General features: G+C 37.8%; 1 protein-coding gene across 4 annotated transcripts in view; it reads right to left on the bottom strand.

Moving 5' to 3' along the window:
- Window positions 1–19,703, bottom strand: part of PTH2R (parathyroid hormone 2 receptor) — a 131,423-nt gene that overhangs the window by 69,728 nt on the left and 41,992 nt on the right. Inside the window, exon 1 of one of the 4 annotated variants that reach the window (XM_003907890.5) lies at window positions 15,155–15,475. The exons of 2 other annotated variants lie outside the window; for them this stretch is intronic. In XM_003907890.5, the coding sequence (XP_003907939.2) occupies window positions 15,155–15,229 (75 nt within the window). In that variant the 5' untranslated portion in view covers window positions 15,230–15,475. Of the gene's footprint in view, window positions 1–15,154; window positions 15,476–19,703 lie in introns of those variants that run through there. One more of the 4 variants, XM_009182933.4, reaches the window with a different exon arrangement.

The following is a 19,703-nucleotide window of genomic DNA, read 5'->3' as shown; positions in this document are numbered from 1 at the left end:
TTAAACTATAGAAATGAAAAAGAGATAGTGGTTGCCAGGAGTTGAGGAGTGGCAAGTGCAAAGGAAGGGGTTTGGCTATAAAGAACATCAGAAGGGATCCTTCTGGGAAGAAAATGTTCTGTATCTTGACTGTTATCAATGTTATTATCTTGGTTGTGATATTTTCTTGTAGTTTTATAAGAGGTTATCATCTTACAAGTGATAAGGGGGGAAACTGGGTAAAGGATACACATGTTCTTTCTCATTAGTTCTTCCAACTGCATGTGAATTTACAACTATCACCAAAAAAATCATTTTTTAAGAAAAGAAGCATTCTTCGAGGCATTCCTCTCTAACTTAAAAAAACTACAAAATATTACCTCATTCTAGTAAATGAGAATCTACCACAAGGTGATCATAAAAAAAGATATGGGGGGGGCACCCAAGATGGCTGAATAGGAACAGCTTCAGCCTCCAGCTCCCAGTGTGAGCGACATGGAAGACGGGTGATTTCTGCATTTTCAACTGAGGTACTGGGTTCATCTCACTGGGGCATGTCGGACAGTCAGTGCTGGTCAGCGTGTGCAGCCCGACCAGCGAGAGCTGAAGCAGGGTGAGGCATCGCCTCACCTGGGAAGTGCAAGAGGGAAGGGAATTCCTTTTCCTAGCCAAGGGAAACTGAGACACACAACACATGGAAAATCAGGTAACTCCCACCCTAATACTGCACTTAACCAAAGGTCTTAGCAAACAGCACGCCAGGAGATTATATCCCACACCTGGCCCGGAGGGTCCCACGCCCACGCAGCCTCCCTCATTGCTACCACAGCAGTCAGAGATCTAACTGCAAGGTGGCAGTGAGGCTGGGGGAGGGGCACCCGCCATTGCTGAGGCTTAAGTAGGTAAACAAAGTCCCCAGGAAGCTCAAATTGGGTGGAGCCCACCACAGCTCAAGGAGGCCTGCCTGCCTCTGTAGACTCCACCTCTGGGGACAGGGCATAGCTAAACAAAAACCAACAGAAACCTCTGCAGATGTAACCATGTAGGGACATGGATGCAGCTGGAAACCATCATTCTCAGCAAACTATTGCAAGAACAGAAAACCAAACACCACATGTTCTCACTCATAGGTGGGAATTGAACAATGAGATCACTTGGACACAGGAAGGGGAACATCACACACCGGGGTCTATTGTGGGGGTGGGGGGGCTGGGAGGGATAGCATTAGGAGATATACCTAATGTAAATGACGAGTTAATGGGTGCAGCACACCAACATGGCACATGTATACATATCCAACAAACCTGCACGCTGTGCACATGTACCCTAGAATTTAAAGTATAATAATAATAATAATAAAAGGTATATAAAAATATTTTAGATATGATTATTTTATAATTTTACAAAAATATCTCTTTCCTAAAGTGAAGTCTACTTAACGAATATAGTGTTCTCTTGGAAAGTTATTATAACATTTATATATTAAGTTTTACTTGAATTTGGAAAGGCTTAAAAGGATATGTTTTTTAAAAACGAATTCCCTTCTAGGCTAGTGTGTTGGTTAATTTCATGTAGCAACTTGGGTGGGCCATGGGTGCCCAGATTACATTTGTTTCTGGTGTGTCTGTGTGTCTGTTTTCATTCAAGATTAACATTTAAATCAGTAGACTCAGCAAAGCAGATTGTCCTCCCGCAGTGTAACTAGGCCTCATCTAATTTGTTGAAGGTTTCAATTGAACAAAAGGCAGAGGAAGAAGGAATTTGCACCCTTTTTTTCCCTTCCTGGCAACATTTCACCTCATCTTCTCTAGCCCTCAAAGTGAGATTTAGTCCATCAGCTCCCCTGGTTCTCCGACGTTCAGACTTGGACTGAATTATACCACTAGCTTTCCTGGATCTTCAGCTTGCTTACAGTAAGGGAGGAGACCACCCCTCATATTGTCTTATGCCCAATTTCTGCCTCCATAGAAAGAAGAAGTAAAAACTAAAAGGCAGAAATGAAATCCACAAGCAGACAGCCTGGCGCCATGCCCTGGGCCTGGTAGTTAAAGATCAATCTCTGACCTAATCGGCTATGTTATCTATAGATTACAGACTTTGTATTGAAAGGCAATGTGAAAATCCCTATCCTGTTTTGTACCGAAATAATTACCAGTGCATGCAGCCCCCAGTCATGTACGCCCTGCTTGCTCAATCAATAACGACCCTCTCACGTGTACCCCCTTAGAGTTGTGAGTTCTTAAAAGGGACAGGAATTGCTCACTAGGGGGGCTCCGCTCTTGAGACAGGAGTCTTGCCAATACCCCCGGCCGAATAAATCCCTTCCTTCTTTAACTTGGTGTCTGAGTTTTGTCTGCAGCTGGTCCAGCTACAACAGCAAATCCTAGTACTTCTCAGTCTCCATATTGTGTAAATCACTTCCTCACAGTAAATCTATTTGTATATATATCCCATGGGGGTTCTGATCCCTGAAGAACTCTAACACAGCTAGCCATTCTACTTTCCATAGCCTGAGAGAAAACTGAGCTGGTCTATAAGAAGGAATTTTGCTTGGAATTCAGGGTTTCTCATATACTCCAGTATGAATGGGCCAAGTAACAAATCAGTTTTATGAACTCTCTACTCCATGTTTTCCCACAAACCTCAAAAAAGTTCATATGAACTTATAATTATTTTATTTTCCTTTTCTTAAACACCAATGTCACTCTCACGAGTGTGATTCCGAAGCTTTTATGTTCTAAAGGAGGTTTAACAATGAAAACATGTTTTTAATTATTTAGAATGTATTGTCTGTAATATTGCTTTAAAATAAGGGAATCTGTTATAATAAACAGTATAGTTTTCAGAAATATATTACTGAATCATCTATCTTTAAATTATGAACCATGAAACTATTTTTGTTTAGTCCTTTTTTAAGTCAACATAAAAAAGAAAAACAGATAAGATACATAGCGTAAATACATTACACAAACACACACAAGGAAGCATGCATACTCACACAGATACACACACACACACAATATGAAAATGTCTTGGCTTCTTAAGTTTTTAATCCTTTCACATAATGAACTCTAATTCAAACTAAATCTGAAGATCAGTTGATTTTGCACATTTGACTACAAATTCTAAAAATTTCCATGACCCTGTTCATGCAAGAAGTAAATTGAAAATGATTTAAGAAAACCATGTACCTATCTGTGGTGTGGCTCACACATAGTTAAATGAAAACATTAAGAATGCGATCACATTGACCTGTCATCCTTCAAAGCTATTGCTCATCCTTTTCTCTTATATTTTAACTACATGTGAATTTATTACAGATATTTGTAGAGCTCCAATTACTACTTAGAAACAAAGCACAGTTAAATTTTTAAGAGTCATATAATGATTACAGAGACAAAGAACAGATTAGCAGTTGCCAGGTGTTGCGGGGAAAGGAGAAGTAAGTGGTTGTGGCTATGAAAGGATTCCTGTGCTGGAACTATTCTATATCTTCACTGTGGTGGTGATCACATGCAACTCTACATGTGATAAAACTGCATAAACCAAATACACGTGCACACACACAAGTATGTATAAAACCAATGGAATCTGCATAAGACAGAGGGATTATATCAATGTCAGTTTCCTGATTGTAATATTGTACTATAGTAACGAAAGATGTTACCATTGAGACAAAGTATATGAAAGGTATACTGTATAGAATAATATCTGTATTATTTCTTACATTGCATGTGAATCTATAATTCTCCCAAAACACAGATTTTTAAAATTCATCTGCTAAAGTTTTTCAGGAATTGTTTAGTTTCATGACTATAACCATGAAAAACACCAACTAAATTTTAAGTTAACTATAAATTAAGTGCAATATAGTATTTGAGCTAAAGTAAGGTCAAATATATTAAGACTACTTCATTAGCAAAAAGAAAATTGAGTGCAAAAGAAATCATGCATTAGGTAGTCCCTCACAACTTGTATAGGTTCCTGAAAATATGAGACATTCCCTTTATCCTCCTTTGATAAATATATGATATATTTCCTCATTTATTTAATGTTTATCTTTTTAAGCTTTAGTAAAGCTTTCTTTTTGTCATACAGGTTCAGCATAATTCTTCCGTTCATTTCTAGTTATTTTATTTTTGATCGCTATTACTAATAGGATATTCTTATTATGCTAAGTGGTAGTTTTTTTACACATAAGGAAGCTATTTTATTTCCTATTTTTAATGTCATTCTTGGTGACATTACTGAACTTTTTTTAGTTTTAATAGTTTCTAGTGAATTCTAGTGACTTTCTTATAAAAGTATTGCTAACATCTGCAAATAACAGAATCAACAGAATGAAGCCAAAATTGCTCATAAGGTATTTGTATTTTAACATAAAGTTAAAATTGATTTTTCATGTTTTGCAATGATAAGCAAGACTGATCTACTTCTGTGATATTTTGCCTTTCTTACTCCCCTCAAGATATGGCTGACTTGCACAGTTACTCCTGGATTTTCTATTTAGCTTCTCTTATTTTATCCAGCTTATTCTAATGATGTTCGCCTCCTATTAGACCATAGATTCCCACCTTTGTAGCTGGGCATGGTGGCACATGCCTGTAATCCCAGCTACTCGGGAGGCCGAGGCAGGAGAATCAGTTTAACCCAGGAGGCGGAGGTTGCAGTGAGCCAAGATTGTGCCATTGCACTCCAGCCTGGGCGAGAGGGAAAGAGTCCATCTCAAAAACAACCAAAAAAAAGATTCCTGTCTTTGAACAGTACTTCTCTCTTAACAAGTACTTGTGTTTTCATGACCAGCTTTATTGTAACAAACAAACCTGGAATTTTTCAAATAAATAAATCCATGTCTTTTCAACACCATTTCTTGCAAATGAACTAGATTGCCTCCAAGAGAAAAAACATCTAGCTATACCCCAGTTACAAATTTTGGCACAGGAATTTTCTCTCTCTTCTTTCTTTATACACATGCCTAGTTACTCGGCTTCCAGGATTATAGCAAAAAAGACTAATTTTACAATGTATGTAAAATGGATCCTTAATGCATTTCAAGAGATAAATAATGAAATCTAGGAAGGACATTTTGGCAACTTTAACAAATTTCCTGAAACTAATATGAGATTCATCCATCACTACTGAATTATAAACCCCTTGTAAAAAAAAAAAAAAAAGTACCAAAGATCAAGAGACTCTTGTTAGACCTAAAACTAAGCTATTTTTTCTTCATCCCTTCTTTCTTTTCCAGTCTTCATTGAGAGGTACATTGCATTAGTCAGGGTTCTCTAGAGGGACAGAACTAATGGAATAGATATATATATATATATATATATATAAAGGGGAGTTTATTAAGTATTAACTCACCAGTCACGAGATTCCACAATAGGCCATCTGCAGGCTGAAGATCAAGGAAAGCCAGTCTGAGTTCCAAAGCTGAAGAACTTGGAGTCCAGTGTTCAAGGGCAGGAAGTATCCAGCACGCGAGAAAGATGTAGACTGGGAGGCTAGGCCAGTCTCTCTTTTCACATTTTTTCTGTCTGTTTATATTCTAACCACGCTCGCAGCTGATTAAATTGTGACTGCCCAGCTTAAGGGTGGGTCTGCTTTTCCCAGCCCACTGACTCAAATGTTAATCTCCTTGGGCAACAGCCTTACAGACACACACAGGATCAATACTTTGTATCCTTCAATCCAATCAAGTTGACCCTCTGTATCAACCATCACATACAGAACAGCAGATAGCTTGAAAAAGTAGTTCACCTAATTTCAACATTTTAACCCTGAGCTCAGAAAAATCATAGTAAGCTTTATCATGGCTAAGCCATAGTAGGGCAAGTCAAAGTATGTGGCTTCTATTTCTGCCAAAATTTAAAGAACTGATGATAATTAAGTTCGTAAGGGTGAACAAAGTTGGCCATTGGCATTATTGGTTCAATAACACATGATAGATTCAAATATTTCCTACAAAGCACTTCCAGATAAATCATACAATAAATAACTATTGATTTTAAATGCTTTATATTTTCATGAGCTTTGGATTGGTCTTCCACACAAAGGTTTAACACCATCATTTTTAACACGTCTTTAACACTCCATTTCAGGTTGAACTAAATTAGTCATTTTCTCAAATTCTTTGAAAATGTTCTCCCACGCAGACTATTTTTCAAGGCAAACACTTCAGTAAACCAAACTCAGCACTGACTCCTCAAATAAACAACTGATTAATATTAGTAACATTTGTTAACTCATCAAGAGCCAAGAAAAATCCCTTAAAATCATTTGCTTTGTTTTTTAATTGATTATTGGTGTTGCTACAACATCCTCAACTCCATTCTTTTCAGAAGGTAAGTAGTTTTAAACTAGTTATTTTTTCTAGACACATTTCATGCCTGCTATAATCAAATATGATTTAACCCATTTATTAGTTCACCATTGGTAAATGGCTTTCCTTGCTTAGCTAACAAATGACAACCTTACTTTGAACTTTACTTTTATTGCAGCCTCATTTTTTAAAAGAAGTTATGTGATGAGATATCTCATCTTAAATGTTCTAATTTTTTCTGACTGAATGCTGTGCTATCAGCTGGGAATATTGTAATGATTGCTTAATCTGGGAATGTCAACATATACTGTATTCTATTAGCACAGCTGTGGTGTCACTGAGTAATAAACACGATGCTTTTCCATTTTATTTGATAGCAAAAAAAATCCACGTACACTGTGCCTTTAGAAGCAGAATATTTAGTCCATTTTTCTCTTCTTATATTGACATGATGGGTTCTCCCTGGTAGTGAAAAAAGTAAAGTGAAAATGTACAGCAATACATGTAGCACTTAAAATGTGTCAAGTTATGACTGAGTCACTGCAATTCAGAATGCACCAAACAGCCATGTGAAGCGGTGCTCTGTCTAAACTACTCAACTCTGCTATGTAGCATAAAATCGCCATAGACAATAAGTAAGTGAATTAATGTGGCTGTGTTCAAATAAAATTTTATTAACACTGAAATTTTAATTTTATTTAATCTTCACATCTACAAAATATTATCCTTTTAAAATACAATAAAATCCCCTTTTAAATGTTTTAAATCTTAGAATAGTTTTAGATTTACAGAAAAAATTTAGTTATATGATAGTACAGAGTTCCCATAAACACTCAGTTTCCCCTTATTAAAATCTTAGTAGGTATATTTGTCATAATTAATAAATCAATATTGATATATTGTTATTCACTAAGTTGGTACTTTATTCAGATTTTCTTAGTTTTTACCTAACATCCTTCGTCTGTTCTGGGGTCTCATCAAGACACCACATCATGTTTACTTGTCATATCTCCTTAGGTTCTTCTTGGCTGTGATAGTTTTTCAGGCTTTCCTCGTTTTTAATTATCTTAACAGTTTTGAGGAACACTAATCAGAAATTTTGTATGATGTCCCACAGTTGGGTTTTTTCTATGGTTTTCTCATTATGGAACTGGGCCAATATATTTTGAAAAGGAAGACCACAGAAGTAAAGTGCCACTCACCTATCAATAGTGCAAGCTATCAACATGACTTCACTCTTACTGTTAACCTCGGTCCTTCTTCTGATTTTTATTCAATGACTTAAAAATGTGAAAATCATTCTTAGCTCATGAGGCATAGAAAAACAGATGATGGAATGAATTTGGATAACAGACCATAGTTTGCCCATTTTTGTTCTAGTGAATAAAAATTTTGGAATAAAGTTTGAGAACTGAGGATATATCAACCCAAAATTTCCTATTCTAATAGATATTCCAATAGAAAAAAACTGAAAAACAATTCACTATCCTCATTAGCTGACAAAGGACTCAAAAGATAATCAGAAAAAGAAATAGTGCATGGATTATTGCTTTTACTGAACTTGGGGGAATACTATGAGGAATGTAACCATGTAGGATATATTATATCTATACATGGACAAGACTGAATACAAAAATATCACTAACTACTATTGTCACCATACATATTAAGAAAATGGGCTATGGAGTGAATGTTACCTCCACTTTTAGTTGCTTTTGACAGAGCAGGAGCACCGTCATCTTGGACAAATACCACCATTTTAAGTTCTAGCTCCCTTTCTAACCTCACGCATTTCAAGGAAATCACTTCTCTTCTAACAACAAGTAACCAGAAAGAGCCGACAGTAAAACAAAGATAAGACAGCTTGGGCACAGAAGGAGGGGGAAAGTCTCTTGAGTAACCACCAAGCTTCACACTCATACAATGAGCCCCAGTAAAACAGTGGACCCTAATCAGCATATTCCTTTCCCATTAGGTGTACTAAGATGGGGAAGCTAAAAGCAGACTTGGGAGATATGCCTGCAGGTGGAGGAAGATGTATGGGAACAAACACAAAAACTATCCCTCCCAAATAAGCAAGACAAAGAGGCACAGAAGCAGTCCAAGTCTATGATAAGCTCTCCCACCCTGAACCCTTAAATACTTTTAGTCTGTAAGAGAGCATGCTCCTGACCAAAACTGGCCAGAAGCCCCTCCCAGGTTTATTCTCCAAAATAAACCTGTCTTTGACTGTTGAGCCACTTTTTGTGTTTCTTTCTTCCTTCTTCAACACTTACAGCTTTTAGTTGTGACATTGTTCAAGGTGGCTAATTAGGTAATGCAGATAAACAAATGGTTTTCAGCAACACATAGAAAACTTCAAGAATGTAAAAATAATACATGTTCCATTTAGTCAATATCTTATATTCCATATGTTAAAAATATTGAAAAATATAAAAATAATGGTTAATGCAGGAATAATTAAGTATAGCTCTTGCACTACTGAAATCATAACAGAGCTCAAATTCCATTTTCAAGTAACTAACTTTATAGTTCCTGAGCACTGAATCTTTTTTATACTTGCATTCCTTAAAGTCTAATTTTTCTTTCTGTACATCAGTGACACTCGATAGTGTCAAATGCTGTCTCCGCTAAGGCTGGCTCTTGGAGTTTCTGTAATCATGACTTCTATGTAGCTGTGTCTGAAATTGCTAGAGTGGCATCACATGGGGAGAACATACTATGATAACAACACTCCAAGATGAAAGGAGGACCACTCTCTCAAGATTCAAGTGGTGGCTCTCTGTCATTTGTAATATAATTTAATGAGTTCATACTGCCAGTCTTCTACATTGTTTATAAACATTCTCTGTGTGTGTATGTGTGTGTGTGTGTGTGTGTTTGTGTGTGTGGTGGTCACTTTTTAAACAAATAAGGATGAAATAACTACATCTGTGTTTATATTTTATATGAGCAAAAAAATTATGGAGAAAGAGGTGGAAGATGTACAGTATTATCTGAGTGGGATGGAGAGGAGATGGGCCTGTAGTGAGAGAGAAAGAGAATGAGTACAGAAGACAGGAAAATAGTCACAGGAAAATGGAAAAAAGTGGATTGTATAATGTCAAGTGAAAATATATATAAAATTTCCATTATGACATAATTGAAAGTATATATTAATTGAACAGGCACATAGACAAAGACAAAATAGAAATGCGGGTAGTTTTTGCTTTTGACCCCTGTTATATGTATATAGCAAAAACATTACTTTTAAAGCTACCACTGTTGATAACCTGAAAAAATCTGAATCTCTGGTATGATGGAACTCGAAGCCTTATACTCTGGACATATGACAAAATGAGACCCAGAATTTTGCCACTTATCTGTGGCCACCCAGCTAATTTACAGTAAAACATGGACTATAGCCAGGTATCCTATCTCCCAGTACAGTGTCCTTACACAGCACTACCTCTGCCTTTCAAGGCTATTCTATGGCAGCTCTACTCAGTGATGGAGTTCATTTCATGAGGAAATGAAATCAGCCAATGATTACCACTCTAGAAATAGTGTTGACCTGTTTTGGACATGAGAAATCATCAAGAAGATCATTTCCTGCCAGCAATCGGCAACGAGGATCTGAGATTACAGAAAATCAGGCTGAAGGCCAAATTATATATCTACACATAATAGCAACAATGGTCAATGTTCTATTCATTTCTAACTAGTGTCACTCCCTCTAGGCAATACATCTGTCATGCAGCACAGCTGTGCCATCCTGGGAGATAATAACAACTGGGAAAAGTAAAGTGGTAATATCCATCAGCAAGAAGGAAACAAATTTTGAGCAAAAGCAATGAAGAAGGTAGATATTAATCAAGTACTTATATTAATAAATGTAATATTATAACAGCTATCAGTGTTATGAAGAAAATGTCCAATTGCTATCAGAAAAATGTGCGTTCTGAAGGAGAAGCCATAAGAAATAAAAGGAAGAGAGAATAGCCTCGCAAAATTCTCACACACATACACACCCCATTTAAAAGCCTTCAGGAGTTCCCACTAATGCTTAGAAATATTCTTAATCTAATAATCGTTCCATTAAAAAGAATTTGACTGATCTTCTAATAAAAGAAGAGGAAAGAGCTCACATATTTTGTTATCAGGCACCTTAAAGCTTTTTGTTTGTATATTTTTAAATTCAAGACTCACATTCTATGAGTAGATGTCACTATAATGCTTATCCTATGAATAAGTCCTATTTTACAGTGGAGCCAATGGAGACACCAAGAGATGAAATTAACTACCTAAAGTCACATGACTGTTTAAAAACTTAATTAATAACCCAGAGAAAAGACAAAAACAAAACAGAGGGGAAAGAAAGGACAAGATGGGTTCTAGCAGATGACAAAACCAACTGAAGTTCAAGACAGGAAAATAAGTGAGATGCATGAATGCTGGTTGAAAATATTTTATTTTGTCACAAAGAATTGAGGAAGTTCTGGGAAAGTGAAACCTACTCTCTGTGCATTGGCAAGAAAAAGCCACACCTAGGACCCTTCCATCTCACTGCCTCTGGTCTACCAGGGCTGAAGAGACTACTCACAATCAATGCAGCCACCGAGAAGCCCATTCCTCAGGGATTTAAGGCTTCCTTATAACTAGAAGACAAATGGAAACAGTCCTGGTTGTCAATAGAAAAGAATGAGAACAAACCAACTCTCTTATCTTTAACTATAATAGTGTTTGTGGCAATAAACACAGTATAGAGATAATCAACAGTCAAGTTTCCATTTGACTCTGCCAAAGATAGTCCCTAGTTTCCACTTTGGAGAAGCTGCCTGTATTCTAGGACTTGGCATGATCTCAGCTCACTGCAACCTCTGCCTCCAGTGTTCAAGCGATCCTCCCACCTCACCCTCCCAAGTAGCTGGGATTACAGGCATGAGCCACCATGCCCACCTAATTTTTGTATTTTTAGTAGAGATGGTGTTTCACCACATTGGCCAGGCTGGTCTCTAACTCCTGACCTCAAGTAATCTGCCCACCTCAGCCTCCCAAAGTGCTGGGATTACAGGCATGAGCCACTGCACCCAGCCGTCCTCATTCTTAACCCCACCAGTAATAGTTTTGACAGTTCTGTTTATTATTACCACAATTTCCAATTAACACATGCATTGAGATGCAGAGTGCAGGCCTACTTGATTTGTTGATTTATCCCCTTTTATCTCTATACCCCACTCCTACTTCTCTACCTCCCATATACAAGCATTTATGTGAGACACACACACACACACACAAAATCTTTTATCTGAATATGTTCATAAAACATATATTACTGTTTATATGCATGTATTTTAATGTATGTAAATGATATCATACCATATATCCTATTTTTTGTGTCACATGTTATCCTGTTTTTACAATCTTGTCCATGCTGATTTGTGCACATTTAAGCCATTGCTTTTTATTGCTGCACAATACCCCATTACAAACACCCAGATTGTCCCTAATTCTCTAACATCACAGAATTACTGCGAGAATCATTATAGACCTGGGTGAGAAATTCCTTGGGATAGAGACTCAGGGACAGAGATTGCTGGGACAGAGGACATGTGTATACAAAATGTCACTAAGCCGTGCCCAGCTGATGTCCACAATGAGGGTACCAGTAGGAGGGGTGGGCCCCAGAGGTAAAAGCCAGAGTATAAATCATGGCTGCTTGTGTGAGTTGAGTATATTATCTAACACCTCGTAGCCCCATTTTCTCACTTATAAAAATGTGAACAATTACAGTGCCCATCTCATAAAGTTACTGTGATAATTAAATGAGAGAATCAAGTACTTAGCACAGTATTTGGTACTTGGCAAGTAGCATCACTGATTACCATTTTTCCACACCCAGAAAGAGACTTCTGATTTTTCTAGTAGGCTCTGAATCTTTATACTGGAAGGTCAATAGTAGGAATTCTAAGACGTGGCCATTTTTTCACAGCAGGGGACTCCTCTGATGGGCAACCTTTCCCCCAGGGTTCTCCATTGAGTTGGACAAAACTGTCAGATTCGCTTGCTGGTCTGAGGTTACCCCTGTCCAATCCTTCTCCCTCTCCCTTTCAACTTTCACAAGCATTACCTCCTCCCCTAATAAATCTCTGGCACTCCAATTCCATCTCACAGTCTGTTACCAGGAGGATCCACTAACACAGTAAAAGAAAATACTGAACATGTTTATCTAGTGGTCCTCATTACCATGTGATAATCTGACTATAGAAAATGCATTGCTGGGCTCTGTAATGATGTATGAATGCATGGGTTTTGAACTGTGTATTGAGACAAAAGTATATCTTTACCAACCAGAAACCACAGAGACCCTTAAAACAGTTGATGAGCGCTAGTCTATATCATCTATTTTATGGTATGATCCAATGTTTACTGAATACTAAATATTTACTCTACACAAGTTCATTCTGCCTGTGAGTTCCCTTTGGTTTTCTATCAATATATTATAATTATTTTTTCAAATATCTGTGTTAGCTACCAATATATTCATCATTAACTGGGTACGCTTAAAAAAAATTAATAAAGCCAGGCTCATTTTTCATAAATACCTTGTCTCTCATACTTAAGCTAATAATATCAGCAACTGATATTTGAAGTAAATAATACCCAGAATATATTTAGTCTCTATTATACTCCAGGTTAACTAATGGAATTTCAGAGTAGAAAATGACTGTAACCTAAAGTAATAAGCCAAGAATTAAAGAATTAAAAGAATCTTAGGCCAATATGACTCTTTTGAAGATGAAGAAACTGAAGGTCAGAAAATGTATCAGTTTGTCGATATAAATCACTTGAATTTAACCTCCAGATTTTGTTTAAAATGTCAAAAATTTGGCAAACGTAATACCACAAACTGTCATTTTATGCAATTCATAATCTATAGATATAAATGGAAATCCGTGTAAAGCAATGATTCTCAACCAGGAGTGATTTTGCCTTCCAAAATATGTATAGCAACATCTAGAGACATTTTTGGTTGTCTCAGTTAGGGGGAGGGGTGCTACTAGCATCTACTGGATGTAAGAGACAGGGATGGCGCTAAATACCCTGCAATATACAAGACAACACCCCCGCCCCCACCAAAACAAAGAATTATTATATATAGCCCAAAATGTCAATAATGCCAAGGTTGGGAAACCCTGGTTTAAAATTATAGAAAAAGTATTCAGTGTCCTAATGGTTTTGTTGAAAGCAAAAGAAAATATTCTGCCCACAATCCCATGGTGATTTCTTTTTTCTTTCTTTTCTTTTCTTTTCTTCCTTTTCTTTCTTTCCTTCCTTCAAGACAGGGTCTCATTTTGTTGCCAAGCTGGGGTGCAGTGGCATGATCATAGCTCAGAGCAGCCTCAAACTCCCAGACTCAAGAGATCCTCCCATCTCCCAAAGGTCTGGGATTACAGGCATGAGCCACCACACCAAGCCTTTTTTCGTATTGTACTAAATAATACCTCCCCATTTCCTTATAAAAAGTAATCTAGAACACTAAAGAAAATAAATGGTTAGTTGCCTCTTAGGTATAAGAAGATGCCATTTTTAAGCAAATTATCCAAATATCTTACAAGATAGAAATGTAGGAAGTATAGTAGAGACTACCAGAGTTCTATAACGGTCATGGAAATTTATCACCAAATTTTTTTCCATGCATTCATATTCCTTCTGGTCACTTGATGAATTTTTTCAGGTTTAAGTGTACCTTACTTTCAGGTATCCATTGCTAATATTATTAGTCAATGTATGACACACAAATTGCTTATTAACAAAATTTATTTATCAACAAAATAAATCTACATGAAGCATCTTGGTCATGTTAAGTAAAGCTCACTTTTAGCATGGCACATATTCTAGAAATCCCCTTTAAGTTTTAATGTCTCTGGTTATGTCTATAACAAATAGGTTTTTAAAACTGCACTTTTAGAATAATTGAAATTTAAACTAGTCATCTGAAAGCCGAGAACATAGTATTAAGTTTAGACAGTATCAATACATAAATCACTGCTTTACATTCTCACGGTGAAATAATTTTTTACTGGGCCTTCATTTGATGGTCTAGGTGCACCCCCTACCGAATTGGAGAGAAATACCTTGATTCAGTTTAAATTCACAGGGCTCTTGAACTGCATAACATCCACCACAACACGCATCTCTCTAGCTCATCTGAAAAGCTGACTGTAAACCCTGCATTTGATTTGACTCAAAAAAAAAAAAAAAAAGTGCGTCTGAATTGTGCCTTGCACATTAAAGAGGCTTCATTGTGAAAGATCGCCCAGAAAATCTCTAAATGATATTAGCAGTACGAAAGTGACAGCCACCGCTTCTTAACATTAACAAATGAGCTGTATTTTGGTATTTTTATTCTGTCTCCTAACTTGAATGATGTGTGATTCTGTATCACAGACAGCCAATTATTCTTTCAGATAGTGATCACAATCGATCCTGTAAGTTTAAATTCTCAAAAGCGATGGTAAATTACCAGCAGACGAAAGCCGTTTTGATTAATTAAACGGGGACCACGGAGTTTAAGAAAAGTTTCTTCACCTTCCCAGCCTCACACTCCTGATCCACGACTCCGCTGTTCTGAAATATCCCCTTACTTTGCGGATGCCAGGATGCCCCAGGACATCACTCCACTAAAGCAGATCTTTGAAGCTCCACTAATTGCCTGCCACCACCTGCCGGGAGCGCCTCGGTGCGTGCCGGGGCGGGTGTGGATGTGTGAACATGAATGAGCTCTCGCGCGCACCTGGCCTCCGTGTTGCTAAAGCCAAATCGCCGCCGGAGGCTCCGCGAAAACAGGTGTCGCGGAGCCCTGGCTCTTACCTGGGCTCTGGCCAGGAGGCAGCTGCCGAGCATCAGCCAACCCCAGACGTGGAGTAACGCCCCCAATCCGGCCATGCCCGGAACGGCTGTAGAGAAAAGCAGGGACCCTCCTCCAGAGCCCGGGAGAAGCTTCCAAGTCACCAACTTGGCTGGGCCTGGGCAAACTTGTGGTCAGTAACGTTGCGCAGCTGGGGTGGTCGGGTCCGGGCCACCGGCCGAGGTGCTTGGGGTCTTGTCGCCGGAGCCACGCGCTTCTCAGAGCCCACGTCCTGCTGCGCCGGGACGCGAGGTTGGTCTTGTCTTCCGGAGAGACTGGCCCGAGTCCTGCACTTGACTCGCAGCCCCGCGCCACCTGCCGCGGGAAGGGGGCGGCTCCCGCGCCAGGCGGATCCGGGTGCGCCCCGCGCGGCTGCGCTCGCGCTCCTCCTCGCGTCCCTCAGCCCCGGGGGCGGGGGGCAAAGGATCCCACGGAGCTGATGCCGCCACCCCCGACTCACAATGCTTCTGCTTCCTTCCACTCCGTCCCGGGTTCCAGGGCCCTGTCTCTAGGGGCCCCCTGGGTCTTCGGGGAGTGGTCCAGAAGTTCCCTACTGTCCTGCGTGCGCTGACCATCGGCCCTAGGACAGTCACAGGATGACTAAAGGCTCCCAAGGCCAGGTGGGCCCTGCGTCTGCGCTGTTCGCCGGACAGTCCTAAAACCCTCTAAAATGCTCTAATTTTCTCCTAACCATTATAATACTGGGTGTGTGTTAAGTAGAAATAATATATGTATTTCTTGTGGTTTAAAAGTTCTTTGTGTGGTATTGTGCTTTGAATTCTGGCATTTAAAAAAGATAACTAATATTCTTTTTTTCCCTTTTTTTTTGTTTTGTTTTGTTTTGTTTTGTTTGAGATGGAGTCTCCCTCTGTCGCCCAGGCTGGAGTGCAGTGGCACGATCTTGGCTCACTGCAACCTCCACCTCCTGGATTCAAGCGATTCTTCTGCTTCAGCCTCCCCAAGTAGCTGATACTATAGGCGCGCCACCACGCCCAGCTATTTTTTATTTTTATGTATTTATTTATTTATTTTTAAGTAGAGATAAGGTGTCTCCATGTTGGCCAGGTTGGTCTCGAACCCTTGACCTCAGGTGATCCGCCCACCTCTGCCTCCCAAAGTGTTGGGATTACAGGCGTGAATCACCGCATCCGGTCTAATATTCTTTAACACTTTGTGTGTGGCTGTGTAAGCACCTTGATTTGGGACAAAGCCTATTCCTATATTTTCCTCAGAAGCATAATTATCAAGATGCCAGAGAATGCTTTAGACATTGAGTCTCCCAGGATCTGATACTGTTGGAAAAAGGCGAATCCCATAGGTGAAGCCCAATAATTCACAATAATCTGAGATTTCTCACAGATTGACCTCATTTCCTGCCAAAATGAAAACTGGGTTTGCTTATAAAATTTATAGATTGTTGATTGCCAGCCAGCTCTAAAACATTTAAAGGAGTGACATATTTCCATTTCTACATGTCTGAAAATGTTCACTCCTATCTCTATTTTAATAGTATTGTTTATATCATGTATATGTATTATAAACAATTTCATGTGCTTTTTTGAAATAGCAGAACCTAAATTATACAACATACATACCTTGGCACATGCCTGCAGAATTACCAAATAAATTCTGATTTATTTATCACTGATTTCATCACTGATTTAAAGTTTTTGTTTTGAGCTTTTGTTTTTTGTGTGTTCTTTTTGGGGGCGGGTGTTGAAACTCTTTTTCAAAATAGAACCCTCTATAGTCGCTATTATCTAAAATCTTCAATTTGATTACATGATTTAGAATCATTACATGTTACATTACCCTATTCAAGCAAGAAAATAATGATAATGGTAGTAATATTGATATATAACATTTTTAAGGGCTACTACATTCAGTTACTATTCTAAGTACTTTCCATGAAATTAAGCATTAACTCTGCGAGATAAGTATTATCGTTATCCATATTAATAGATAAGGAAATAGACACTAAGTATTTGTCCAAGGTCCAGATATTCCGTCATTGTGGCACTGCTAGTCATCCGTTCTATTTGTGCAATAATATTACTACAAATTTTTATCATGTTCCTTAGGACTCACAAAACCAGGAATGCTTTTCCATGCAGTTTTTCTTTTCATTTCATTGTTCTATCTCCCAAAAATTGAGAATAATTTACTGTGCATAACAGCATGGGTTCTGGGCCAAGAAAAATTTCATGCTCCACTTTAGGAGTCTGGCAGTGTCTGAGAACATTTTTGGTTGTGTCACAGTTTTGATATGTCACACATGCTACTGGCTTGTGGTAGGAAGAGGCTATGGATGCTGCTAACCATCCCACAATTCATAGGACAGCCCCTCAAATCAGAGAAACATCTGGCCCAAAATGTCAATAGTGCCAAGGTTGAGAAATCCTGCATTACAGCACAAAGGGTACCCAAGACTACTGCTATTTGTTAACTAGACGTTCAATCAAATAAGAAGTTCTATACCTTGGAACTTAAAACCAATTTTTGTTAAATGTATGCTATTCAAGTGGTCCATTCATACTAACGGGTACAAATCCACAGTTCAAGACTGAAAGTATTGAAAGCCTTGATTAGACTGTAGTAATTGAAAAATGTTAGGTAAAGTGAAAAAATATACAAATTGCTGTGATATCAAGATATTTGTGGCTCTTGTCATAAAATATGTAATTGCTTATATCATGGGTAAATTAGGAATAATTAATTAACATTATTTACAAGCTAACAACTTTAAAACAAACCTTTATGCAAAGCTGATGAAATGACTTACCTGCCAAATTGCTGCAAATGACATCTTGTCAGTCCTTAAATCAATGAAAGGCAGGTGACAGGTCTTATCATCTCCAATTACAAATGAAAAGTGGAATTTTGATGATAAAGAGACTCAATTCTCAGCAAATCACAGTCAAAATGACATTTTCTGGTTATTTCTGGCAATGTTTTGCTTTGGATTTTTGCTGGTGTTTATTTATTTGTTTGTTTGTTTTTGTCTTTTGCAGGACCACCATGTCACATGCTGGTCAAGGTATCAGAATCAGCTGTGCTTGTTAAAATGCATATTCCTAGGTTTTACCTCAGGTCATTACTGAATCTCTAATGATTATTCTTGAACATGTGTTTGTATGTAAATCATTGAATATTGTCTTGATATAAAATTTTTAATGAAATTTTTGTTAAAAATATATGCTCAAATTTAAGGCTAATTGTGAATATTTACAAATAGAACACATGGCCTTGGTGAAGTGTTTCCCTACTCTCTTGTCTTGGTTGTTACTATTTTTCAAAGTCTTGACAATTTAGCAAAGATGGACATATCATTATTGTTTTAATTTTTAGTATATTTTTAAGTTTGACTATTTTAGACATTCATTGGCCAATTGTATTACAGCCTTTTAAAATCTCTTGTTCTTGCCTCTTGAAAGAAGAAAGGCTTTGAATTCTGGCCCTGCCACGTGCTAGCTGCGTAACCCTGAGCAAATTATATACTGGCCTCTCTTTGTCTTAATCTCCTCAATTGCAAGATGGGAGAAATGAGAGAACCTCCTTTACTCAGCTCCGGATGCTATAACAAAATACCATAAACTGGGTGGCTTATAAACCACAGAGATTTATTTCTCACAGTTTGGAGGCTGGAAAGTCCAAGATCAAGGTGCTGGCAGGTTCAGTGTCTGATAAAAGCCTGCTTCCTCATTGACCACTGCTGTCTTCTCATTGCAACCTCACATGGCAGAAGGGATGAGGGATTTTTCTGAGGTCTGTTTTATAAGGGCACTAATCTCAGAGCCCTCGTGACCAAATCACCTCTCAAAGTCTCTGCCTAGTAAACCATCACCTTAAGGACTAGAACTTCAATATGTGTATTTTGGGGGAACATAAACATTCAGCCCACTGCACCCCCTCAAAATTTTGTTGGAAAAGTTAAGTGAGTAAACAAACATAAAGTCCAGGGAAATTCTCAATAAGTATTAGCTAGTATCATTAGCATTGTTTGGTGAAGATGAATATTATTATTATTATTATTATTATTATTATTGTGATCCTAGTCTGTGAATGGGCCAAGGGCTGTGGTAAGTTTGAGTATTCCCTATTTATGTAGAAAAGCACTGTCTATATTTACAATATAAAATATTTTTCTGACATAAATACCAAAATGTTTTTCAACTTTGTTTTTGGCCTAATTTATAATATCTTAATCAGTGCAGAAGTTTTTTTAAAATTTATGTATCTAAATCTAGCAATCTTTTCTTTTATAATTTCTTCCTTAGCTTTTATGGAAGAAAGGAATTGCATACTAAAAAACAGAAAATCTTTTCATCAGATCTTTTTACTAGTTCTTTTCTACCATTTCATAATTTTACATTTAATGTTTTAAAGTATCAATTTTTTAGGTGATATAACAATTTCTCCAAGTACCTAACCAGTTAATGCAGCATCACTTATTAAAGAATCCATCTTTTTATTGGGAAAGATATTTTGAAGGGAGGTGGAGGACAAAAGTTT

This window comes from Papio anubis, chromosome 10, assembly GCF_008728515.1.
Source record: "Papio anubis isolate 15944 chromosome 10, Panubis1.0, whole genome shotgun sequence".
In the NCBI taxonomy this organism is placed as follows: Eukaryota; Metazoa; Chordata; class Mammalia; order Primates; family Cercopithecidae; genus Papio; species Papio anubis.
Note: the sequence above shows the minus strand (reverse complement) of the source record. Positions and strands in the feature narration are given on the sequence as shown.